Source organism: Ceratotherium simum, chromosome 6, assembly GCF_057802395.1.
Source record: "Ceratotherium simum simum isolate JZ-2026a chromosome 6, ASM5780239v1, whole genome shotgun sequence".
In the NCBI taxonomy this organism is placed as follows: domain Eukaryota; kingdom Metazoa; phylum Chordata; class Mammalia; order Perissodactyla; family Rhinocerotidae; genus Ceratotherium; species Ceratotherium simum.
Genome location: NC_141905.1, coordinates 62,021,374 through 62,032,490, shown reverse-complemented (window position 1 = coordinate 62,032,490; position 11,117 = coordinate 62,021,374). Strand labels below are relative to the sequence as shown.

The 11,117-nt window shown below is 43.8% G+C and overlaps 1 protein-coding gene across 2 annotated transcripts in view; it reads left to right on the top strand.

The window, feature by feature from the left end:
• Positions 1-1,973: 1,973 nt before the first annotated feature.
• The window catches only part of FBXW4 (F-box and WD repeat domain containing 4), an 80,789-nt gene continuing 71,645 nt past the window's right edge, over positions 1,974-11,117 (top strand). The window contains exon 1 of one of the 2 annotated variants that reach the window (XM_004427974.3): positions 1,974-2,797. In XM_004427974.3, coding sequence (XP_004428031.1) covers positions 1,989-2,797 — 809 coding nt within the window. In that variant the 5' untranslated portion in view covers positions 1,974-1,988. Of the gene's footprint in view, positions 2,798-10,388; positions 10,953-11,117 lie in introns of those variants that run through there. The other variant, XM_087432480.1, reaches the window with a different exon arrangement.

Here is an 11,117-nt window from a genome sequence, read left to right as displayed (position 1 = left end):
GATTTGATGTTTTTAAATGATAGTTTAATTGCTCCATCAATGAAGGCAACATGGGGTAAAGAGTAAGTTGTACTTGCGCAATTGTGGATTTTAATACTGACTTGATTTATGTTGGGTTAATTAAATAATTTTCTATGCCTTCAAGTCCTCCGTTAAAAACTAGGTGCAACGTGGATGAACTACTCAGCTTTACTCTGTGTAAAGGAACAGTTAAAAAATAGTCAAACAGTAAGAATTTACAAATGTGTCTAACACAAATCTGAACACAAAATGTAGGAACCATATGCTATGTTCATCTTTGTCTTCTTTCCAGAGTGGCTCACAGTACACAAATGTAGCAAAATCAATAAATAAATGTTAAGTTGATGATGACATTACCTCAATTTTCAGCATTCTTACCTCAATAGCCTTCTAACAGTATGAATAAGTAAATTTCTTTATAATGATCTCTAAGAGATGGTCTGAATTCTTTAGCTGTATTGAAATGTCCTATCTAATAATGCTTTTAATAAGTAAACCACCAGCTGGAGTTTAGAAATGTTTTTCTAGACAAAGCCTTTGTTGTATTTTTTTTTTTTTTGGTAAGGGTATTTTTTGTAACAGGATTTGACCTGTAACTATTATTGAGAATTTTCTTAGAGAAGTTCAAAGCATTTTACAGGGATCATCTCATTTATCCCTCGAAAGTAAGGCAGAGGCATTATCTCCACTACAGACTGAGAACACTAAAAGGCCAAGATAGGTGGGGTTTTTTGTTGTTGTTTTGCTAAGATCAAAAAGTAATTCTAGGGCAAAGCCAGATTCCGGTCTGACCTTGTTACATGATGCTTCTGCAGCACCATAATGCAATGTAGTTGCTTCCCTAGGTCTCTCCTGGGCTATGCTAGATGTTGAATAATTTCCAGAGTTGATTTCTGATTCATTCTTGCTCCCTGAAAATGGATCTTAAAATTTAAATACAAAATGAAACCCTCAAATTCTTCCTATCAGTATTTGGGGTACAGGATACACAGACAGGGATAGGCATCTCCCCCGCCCCCATCTTACTGCCTAGCCCAGTGCTATCCAATAGAAAGATAACGTGGGCCACAAATGCAAGTCACATGTATAATTTTAAGTTTTCTAGTAGTTACATTAAAATATATTTTATTTAGCCCAATGTATCACAAACCTTATCACTTCAACATGCAATTAACATAAAATTATTGAGATAGTTCACATTCTTTTCCTTATGCAGGTCTTCAAAATCTGGTGTTTATTGCCCAGTTACAGCACACCTCAATTTGGACTAGCCACATTTCAAATGCCCAATAGCCAACATGTGACTTGGGGGGACCGTGGTGGACAGCATGGCTAGACTTCACTAGGTTTTTCTCAGCTCTCCCCTCAGATGGGCGCCCTTTGAATGGAACGGGTGGTGTGGGAAAGGGCTCCTGGGTGACCCTCGAGAATCCACTTGCACTTGGATGGTGACTAAGAAGAAGCCCTAGCTTTGCCATGTACTGATGCATGACTGGGGAGTTATGGATTCAGGATCTAGAGGACTGCAACTCCCCAAACGTCTAAAATACCAGCTCAATGGCAAGGCTGGGGTTCACACCCTGTGTGAGAACCTGGGTTAAGGAAACTGCCAATTTCTAGGGCTGCAGTTCCTGGGGCCCTGGTATGTGGCCTGTGGAAAGGAGGCATGACCCGAGGAAGAGAATGGCTCTCAGAGCGGGAAGGCCACCCAAGTGGATGCTTCTTGAGGGCAGGGGCTCCAACTAGCCGCTTCTTGAAGGCAGAAGCTCTGGTTGAGGCCTTTGGCCAGGCCCTTAGCGCGCCTCACACGCTAGACATATGAACGCATGTGCTTCCACCAAACGCTCCGGGCGGGAGGGGGGTCCACTCTCCAGCCCAGGCCCGCACCCCGAAGCCGCTCCACGGCCGCGGGTGTGAGGGGCGGGCCCAAGCCTCGGCCCGCGCCGCCCCATGTGACCCGGTCTGACATGGTGTCGCCTCCTCCCGGGGCGGCGGCGGCGGCGGCGGCGGTTCGCGCTCGGCTGCGCGTCGGGCCGGCCCCGCGGCCGCTCATGGGCAGCCTGGGCCGCTTGGGACCCTCCGGGAACAGCGGACCGGGCGAGGGCGAGGGCGAGGGCGAGGGCGGGGAGGCGAGGAAACTGCAGGAAGGGAGGGTCGCGAGGGGGAAGCGAAGGAAGGGGAAGGGGAAGGGAAAAGCGGGAGCAGGGCAAGGCGGAAGAGGAAGCGGGGCGGAAGGAAAGCCGGAGCCGCAAAAGGCGAAGGAGGCAGCGGGGCAGGGGGCCGAGGCGGGAGCGAGGGCTGGCCCGGGGGAGGAAAGAGAGGGAGGCGGAAGCGTGGAGGAAGGGGCGAGAAAGATCGTAAGGGGAGCTGAGGAGAGCGCAGGGGCGGGGAAGGAGGCCAAAGGAAGAGATGATGGGAAGAAGGAGGCATGGAGGGTCAGGACTGGGCGGCGGGAGGACGCAAGGCCGGGGAGAGCACAGGGACGAAGGAGTCAGGCTTGGGGCCGCATCGCCGGGACAGGGGCGGCCATGGCGGCGGCGGCCCAGGAGGCGGCGGCGGCTCGGGAGCCGGCCGGCCGTCCCGCTGCGGGGCCCGCGCTCTGGCTCCTGCCGGAGGAGCTGCTGCTGCTCATCTGTTCCTACCTGGACATGCAGGCCCTCGGCCGCCTGGCTCAGGTGTGCCGCTGGCTGCGGCGCTTCACCAGCTGCGACCTGCTCTGGCGCCGGATAGCCCGGGCCTCGCTCAACTCCGGCTTCACGCGGCTCGGCACCGACCTGTAAGCGCCCGCTCGCCCGCCCGCTCCCCGCCCCAGGCCGGCCCGCGTCCCGGGAAAGGGCGGGGCGCCGCGGCCTGGTCGGTCTGGGGCTGTGTCGCACCCCGAATTCCGAGGCCCACACCCGGCCTCCGCCAAGACCCCTCCCCGAGCACCTTCCTCCTCTCGGAGGCCCCCATCCCAGGAAGCCTCAGAGAGCATCTCTCAGTCAGCACCCTCCCCGTGGGCGGCTCCTCACAATAGCCATCTTAAGCACTCCCTTCAGCTTTTAATTGTGTCTTTTCGCAGAAGTTGACGGCCTGAGTTCCTCAGCCCCAGAGGAGCCCCGCTGGTCTGTGGCTTTGGAGGCCTCCTCTGGTCTAGGTCTAGGACCACGTCCACTGTGTGGTCTATCAGAACATTTTTGTGGACGTTCATCCTCTCACCCTCTTCTAAAGGTTGTTAGGCTTCAGGGCTCGTATAAAATCGAATGTGGAGAAAAGGGCTCAGACCTGAAAAGAAGGCCCTTGGTCCGAGTGTCAACTATAGTCTATGACTTGATACAGGCAGAACGACACAAAAAGGGTGCCTGCTTATGGAAGGGGCTGGATTAGTTCTAGGCTATGGACAAAGGCATGGTATTGTAATGTGGCCTGTTCTTGGTAGGATCTGAGACCTGTGAATGAAAAACTTTCCTGAACCACTTAAGCTGTTAAATAGGAAGGGAAAAAAAGTATGGAATTGAAGGAGTAAAAGCTTTCAGATTGCACCCAACTTCATCCAATTTGGGTTAAGAAAAAAGGTAGTTCTAATACAGAGTAACAACATTAAAGTTGTTTTAAAACAAAATGCTATAATACCATCACCTCTAGACAAGTACTCATTTTTAAAAATTACTTTTCAGTTACACATTTCTTCCCCCATCTTAGTTGCTATCTTACTGATCCTAACAGAATAGGTACATAATAAATGTTTGTGGCCTGTACCATAAGGAGATTAAAAACATTCCTCTAATATTAAACTTTCATGTTGTGTCTAGCTTTTTGCTCTTATAGATAACAATGAAATGAATAATTTAATGCATTTTTGGTAACATTTTTATTGAGATATAAGTCACATACCCTATAATATATATATCTTTTTGAGTTAGGTCCTTAGGATAAATTATCAAGATTGGCATTATTGGATCAAAGGTTATGGTTTGTAAAGGTGTTAATACCAAGTTACAGTGACACCAGCAACCAAATCAATTTCTTGTGAGGATTTTAAAAATCTTTGCTATTTTAGTGGGCATGTAATGGTATCTCAAAGTTTTGTTATTTTGCATTGCTTTTACTGCTGACCAGGATGAATATTTTCCCATGTGTTTGTTTCACCTGTGAAATTGTCTGTTCCTAGTCTTTGCCCATTTATTATTGGAGTCTTGATGTTTTTCTTATAAAGTTGGAATCTTTGTGGGTCACAGATATTAGGCTCTAGTCTGTCATCCCTGATGCAAGTATTTTTCCTAGTTCTTTTTACTTGACTGTTTTTAACCTGTAGAGGTTTTACACTTAAATGTATCAGGATCTGCCAGTCTTTTGTGATTTTTCTTTTTTTCCTCCAAAGCTGAGAAATTTATAATTCCTCCACAGACCTGATAAATCTGCTCTTTGATATTCTGCTGGTTTTCTTTTCTTTTTTTTTTTTTTTTTGAGGAAGATCAGCCCTGAGCTAACATCCGTGCTAATCCTCCTCTTTTTGCTGAGGAAGACTGGCTCTGAGCTAACATCTATTGTGTTGATCCTCCTCCTTTTGTTTTTTTCCCAAAGCCCCAGTAGATAGTTATATGTCATAGTTGCACATCCTTCTAGTTGCTGTATGTGGGACGCGGCCTCAGCATGGCCAGAGAAGCGGTGGGTCGGTGCGCCCCCAGGATCTGAACCTGGGTCACCAGTAGCGGAGCGCACGCACTTAACCGCTAAGCCACGGGGCGGCCCCTCTGCTGGTTTTCTTATAATTTGATTTTTTTAATAGTTAATACTTTCATCAATACCACTTTTGTTTTGGTGCAAGGGGTGAATTCATCTTTTTTCTAAATGGCTACCTAGTTATCTCTACACCTTTTGTTAAATAATTCTTGTCTTTCCCTTTGTTTTAGAAAGCTTACTTTGCCAAATATTAAGTTTATATATATTCATATATACACACATACACACATACATATATATGTATATATATTGGATCTGTATCTGAACACTCCATTTTTTTCTACTGATATATTGTTCCATTTCCATACTGTTTTAAATATTGTTGCTTTTTGGTAGAGTCTAATATCTGTTAGGGTTAAATTATCGTTGTTGGATTTGTGTGTGTGTGTGACATCTCCACTCCCACTCAACCCCCCAGCAAAAAAACATTCTGTGCCTTTTCAAAAGTTTCTGTGATTTTCACTATAAAGTTCCCAAATATCTGTTGTTAGACTTATTCCTAAATATGTTATGCATTTCGTTTTAATTGTGAATACAATCTCTCTTTCAGTATGTTTTCCAGCTGGGTATTGTTATTGCTGTACAAGATTACTATAATCTTTTGTAAATTTTGAACTGGATCATTTTGCTTAACTTTTGTTAATTCTGCGACGATTTTGTTGGCAATGATAATGATTCCTTGGGATTTTTGGGGTATGCAGTCTTGTTACCTTCATTTCTTATAAGAAAAACTCTTTCAAAAAACATATCAGTTGACCTATAAGAAAGTTGGCTAAAGTGACTGGAACCCAAGCCAGCCAAGGCAAAGTTTGGCTTTCTGTCTCTCCGTATAGAGATTGAATGAATGAATGAAAGAATTGATGTTTATTTTTCTTTTCTTTTCAGATGCTCTAAAAGAGAGAATGGGAATGAGTGTGTATTCTGTAAGCAATAATAACAACAAAATTAAAATGAATTCATAGTATAAAATGCCTTGAGACTGCCAAGTAATATGGCTTTACTATTTATTAGCCATGTGTGTTTTGATTTCTTGGCTATGTCTTAGGATGAGGTATCTCAGACCTGCTAGGGAAGTTTTATCACAGCACTTGATAAAGAGTAGGGTCACTGCTCATGTTTTCTGAGTTGAAGGGAGAAGTTATGCATGTTACAGCAGGTGGAGAGAGTGTTTACCAGTGTGATCTGTTTCTGGACAGCTGCAGGGACATGATAAGCCACCAAGAGAGGTGGTTGTCATCCCTCGAGGGAGACGGCATGCACCCTAGTCCTCTTAGGGCATCAGGGAGCCTAGGCCCAAAGTTCAGTGAGAGTATGGCTGCTTGGATAGTGGCAAGGCTGTAGTTCATGCTTTGGGCTAATTAACTGTAGACTGGACAGTGGGATAATTTTTATAAGCACAGCACAAAACTTCATTTTATCAGAAGCCACAACCTCACTGCACTGGAGTTTTATCATCTATAAAGAATGAGAATAACATACCCAGTAAAATGAGGCTTAAATGTAGTAATGTGTAAGTGCTAGCACAGTGTACAGCACATAGTAGGCACTCAGTAAATTGTTGTAAATGGAACTTTTTAATTGCTTGGCTTCTCTAGTCAGTCTCTATATAGCAAAATTGGAGATGGTTTGACTTGGAGATGCCGCCTTAAGACAGGAGGTGCTGGAACACACACACGCGCGCGCGCGCGCGCACACACACACACACACACCCCCCCCTTAGTTTCTCTCACCTCTCCTGAATGTTTTTGGAAACCTGACAGCAGAACCTGTGGGCTTAAGGACTGCACTCCCTGCCAAAGAGCCTCTTGATTCTCAGAAACACAAACTGCTAAGGTTTACTGACCTTCTGGCCCAGGGCAAGTCCCATTCAGTTTGGCTGTTCCTAACTGATCATAGCTTTGTTGAGTAAGATGAACTGCTTTGATTCCTTGTGATTTGTTAATGGTCTTATACTTGTGCTTGAAGGCATTTTGGCCACTTTAAAACCACAAACAAATAATTTGCTTCCCTTTAGGCCTCTTGCCCAAACAGTGAACACTGGTAGGTATCCTGAGCTTTCTTTTTTTTAAAGTGCACGCAAAGACAGTTTGGGTCAGTCATCTGGTTTAAAACCAGTTTCGTTTGAAGGTTTTATGAAGCCTAGGGGACTAGAAATATCTTTAATATAAAAATCAAGGAAATGTTTCATGTAGCAATCTTTTATGTTTTCCCTAAAGAGTAGGGGGAAAACTAACCTAGTTCAGTCTTCAAGAACAAAACAGAGAAATTTAACTCTCTCAGTTTATAAAGTAGGCTAAATGCAAGAGGTTAGACAGTATGACAGGTGGAAGAACAGAGGTGCTATCTGCAAATTCTGATATTGGAAATTAACAGGAGCAAAGAATGGAAAGAAAAAAGTGTCTCTGTGTATGTAAATCTATGTTTGTTTTTGAATACTTTTGCCACTCTTATGTTAAAGAAAGCTTACTTGAGCCTCTTCCTCCCAAATTAAGTCCTACATGTCTTCAAACTTGAATTTTATTTTAAATATCCTTTGAGCAATACCTGGGTGCTCTCTTGCATTTGCCTGTGATGGATTTGCCTAGAATTAACAATAGGTGTTTAGGGAGTAAGGCTCTGAGGTGTTTGCCCTGGCATGTACATTCATTCCTCAGCCAGGGGCTTGTAGGCTTGGAGCTCTTTGAGGCTGGGCGCTGGGGTATCTATTTCAGTGATGATTAACGTCCAGAGTGGTGAGATGGACACAGATAAGCAGAGTGTGTTTGTTTGTTTTAAAATGATTGTACCTAAGAGCATTTTTTTGTCCCCAGAAAGCATAAAGTTTCCTTCCCTAACTCTGAATGGAGAAGACATTGCTGACTGGTTACATTTAAGGCCTAAACAGTGATTTTCAGAAAACAATTAGCAACTTAAAGTAACTTCGGCTTTCTCCTTCACCTTTCTGTGTTACCTAGTAAGGAGAGTCACTGTTCTCCAGTTCATTGAAAGGTTTTATCTATGGATGTATTTATCTTCAGCCATTTTGGCAAGTCTTTGTTTTTAATAGTTTGTGAGTTAATAAAAGTTGAGTTCAGTTTACATACTTAAAATAAATAAAACAATACACCTGTGGAAGCAGGAAATAGTCTAGTGCAGTCAGTACCTCCAAATGCAAACTGGAAGAATGGAAGAGTTCTTTTCCTCCAAGACCGTGAGAATGTAGAAGCTGCTTATATCCTTTCCAGTCTTGTAAAACTTGAATAGTAGGGGATGAATTTCCTAGCTTTCAAGGCAGAAACATGGAGAAATCCAAAGTCCTCACAGTCTGCAAGATGAACAGTTCATACTGGAGTGAAATCTCTGAAAATATTTCAGTACTCCATACTTTCAGTTTTCTGTGTCTAGCACCTTCACCTTAGGTAAAGATTTTGCTTGAGCTGTGGAAATCAAACTGACAGCGAGGTTACTGTGGCAGCATACAGATTTTTTAAAAACATTATTTTTGAGTGTTTGACATATAGAAAAAATTACCTTCCTGTGACAGCTTAACTTTAACTCTGGGTTGACTCTGGCATTGGATTAGTTTCTGGTCCTTACTCATAACTATGGATCAGGGAGAAATGCAAGTAGATTCTTATTGAGGCCAGGCTCCAGTAAATTTTGAAAATTTAAGGTAGGATCAACTGTTTGAAAAAATGAGGAGAATGTTGAGTTTTGAATTTTCAGTGAAAAGTGGCATGCCCCTCACTTTGATCTACAGAAACAGATTTTTGCTAAGTGCCAGAATTTATCTCAGGTGTGTCAGCCATCAGACGAGGTTGAGGCTCTAAAGATTTGTTTTTTTTTTTTTTTTTTTTAGTTTTTATTTATTTATTTATTTTTTTCCCCAAAGCCCCAGTAGATAGTTGTATGTCATAGCTGCACATCCTTCTAGTTGCTGTATGTGGGACGCGGCCTCAGCATGGCCGGAGAAGCAGTCTGTCGGTGTGCACCCGGGATCCGAACCCAGGCCCCGAACCCAGGCCGCCAGCAGCGGAGCGCGCGCACTTAACTGCTAAGTCATGGGGCCGGCCCAGATTTGGTTTATTCTTGAGGAAAGTCCTTTCTATTCAGCAGTCGTGCTTGGATTTGAAAAGGATTCAGATAGAACTCCAGTTGTAAACAGTAAAAGCAAAATGGTTGTGCTAATTAAGAATATATTTATGAATCCTGACTCAGTAAATGCTTGAACTATATCTAAAACTGAGTATGAGACTACCTGGAGAAAGAATTTGTCTCTTATTAGAGGTTTGCCTGCCTTGTCTCAACTTTGAGTCAGTTCATCATTGTATCCAAACTATCTACATTGCCCTCCCTGGAAGTCTGGGCCACCCAATGGGCCACTGTGCCTGCCCCTCGTTAGCCCACAATTAATTGCCAGTACATTCTTTCTTCTTCTCCTTCTTTTTTGGTATTTGACATGAGCTCAAATTGCTGAGAAAGGTGACAACTGTGAAATGAAGACAGGGCTTGGAGACACCTTAAAAAATACATGCAAAGGCCACTAAATGACAAGAGCAGACTGCCAGGCTCTTTCAAAACATCACCACGTCTGTTGACTTTCCATTCCTTGTCCGCAGCACAAAATTGGAGGTCAAAGAATCATAGGAGTTAGCGATGGAAAAGACATTTGGGGTCAGCCAGTTCATCCCTCCGCCTTCTCTTGCCCAATTCCAAATCATTCCTTACATTATATTTTCTCCCCCAGCTCTTGTACAGTTTTCACGGTCTTCACTCAACCCCGGCTATCACCTTTGGGGAATGATGATGGAGGCTCTGTCCGGTTTCTCCTTGGCAAAGAGAGATATTGCCTCTCCCCCTAGTTGACATTTGTGAACTTCTTTGTTGGTGGTCTCAGCTGAGAGGCTGAAGTCTAACTGGAAGTCTTTCTGCTGCCTGGTGATGGGGCTTTTCTAGATAGAAATGAAGTGCATTTAGTGTATGACGATGTTGGGGAAGGGGAAAAGGGCTGGGGTACAGTGTAGCCATTGCTGAATTTGTTCCTAGACTTTTGTTTTTCAAGGCTCTTGACCTGAAAGGAGGTGTGTGTGTGTGTGTGTGTGTGTGTGTGTACAAGGAATGTGGTACTGGGGAGGTGGACAGAGACAAGGAAATTATACTAAACAGGAGTTTGGTAAGAACCCTAACTTGGAAATTGGTGGGTTAAACAAACAAAAAGTACTAGTGTGAAGTAGTGGAGGATTATTTCAAGAAATACATGTTAGGGAAGAAATAGAGTGGTAGCCTATTGTACAGAAGTTTCAGCTTAGAGTCAAGTTGAAGAGAACAGATGGGCTGGAGGCAAGTATTTTGGACTAGGGGACACTGTTGCTTTTGGGGTCTCCCCTTGCTTTAAGAAAGTACAGAAAGAGAAGTCTTATGCTCACCGGCTGCATGGTTTGGCAGGGGGAATGGTCATTTTTAGAGGCAGCTTTGGAAGGTTACCCCCAGCTTCCCTCTTGTTCCAGCAGCTGTTGGGAGCAGTCCGAAGGGGGTATTATATTTCTTCTGGTAACTCTGCCAAGAATGAGAGGAAATCCACAATCTGTGGGCTTTTTTGGGGGGATGGGGATGGGGTGGCAGGTGATGGGACAGGGAAATTAAATTGTTTTATAGTAAACATGTTGAGATACTTTTCCTGGAAAGCTGTTTCACTGAAAGGAATGGTATTTCCCCTGCTCACTAACTCCGTAATGGGTTCTTTCTCTGTAGAGAAAGGGAAATAGTCTCCTTCCAGTACTTCTTTTTCTTTTTCTCTGTAGCTCCAGCTTTGACTTCCCATGTTTCTTTGAATTTCCCTTTAGTCCATACTGAAAAGGTGAGTCAAGATTCAGATACAGGTGATGTGTGTGCTTAAGAGGGGCCTCCCTCCAGACGTGAGTTACTAAAGAAGAACCTCTCATTCATCCCTTATCTTGGCTGCAGTTTAACTTTATCATAATGGCCTAGAAACTGGAGATGTAAAAACTTTCTGGGTGGCGTCTGGTTCATGTTCTCTCCATCCCTTCATCCAGGCTGGAAGGTCACCAGGGAATTTGAAGCCTGGCCACTGGGACTGAGAACCTGTTTTGGTGATTAATATGGAACACAGTTGCAAGATTAAAAACAATAAAAAACAACCCTGAGAAGCAGAGCAGTATAATTATTCCTCACATTGCAGATGGGGAGCCCAGGGAAAAGTCATTTTGAAGGTATGAGAACAAAGTCCACTTCTGAGTCTGCTAGTGCTTAATTCATGACTCACTTAGAGGATGGCCTGTTCACAAAAAATAGGGGCATCTTTCTTGCTCAGAAAGTGCTAGATCAGCCTTTTTTTTTTTTTTTTTTTAATTTTTTTCCCCCAAAGCTCCAGTAGA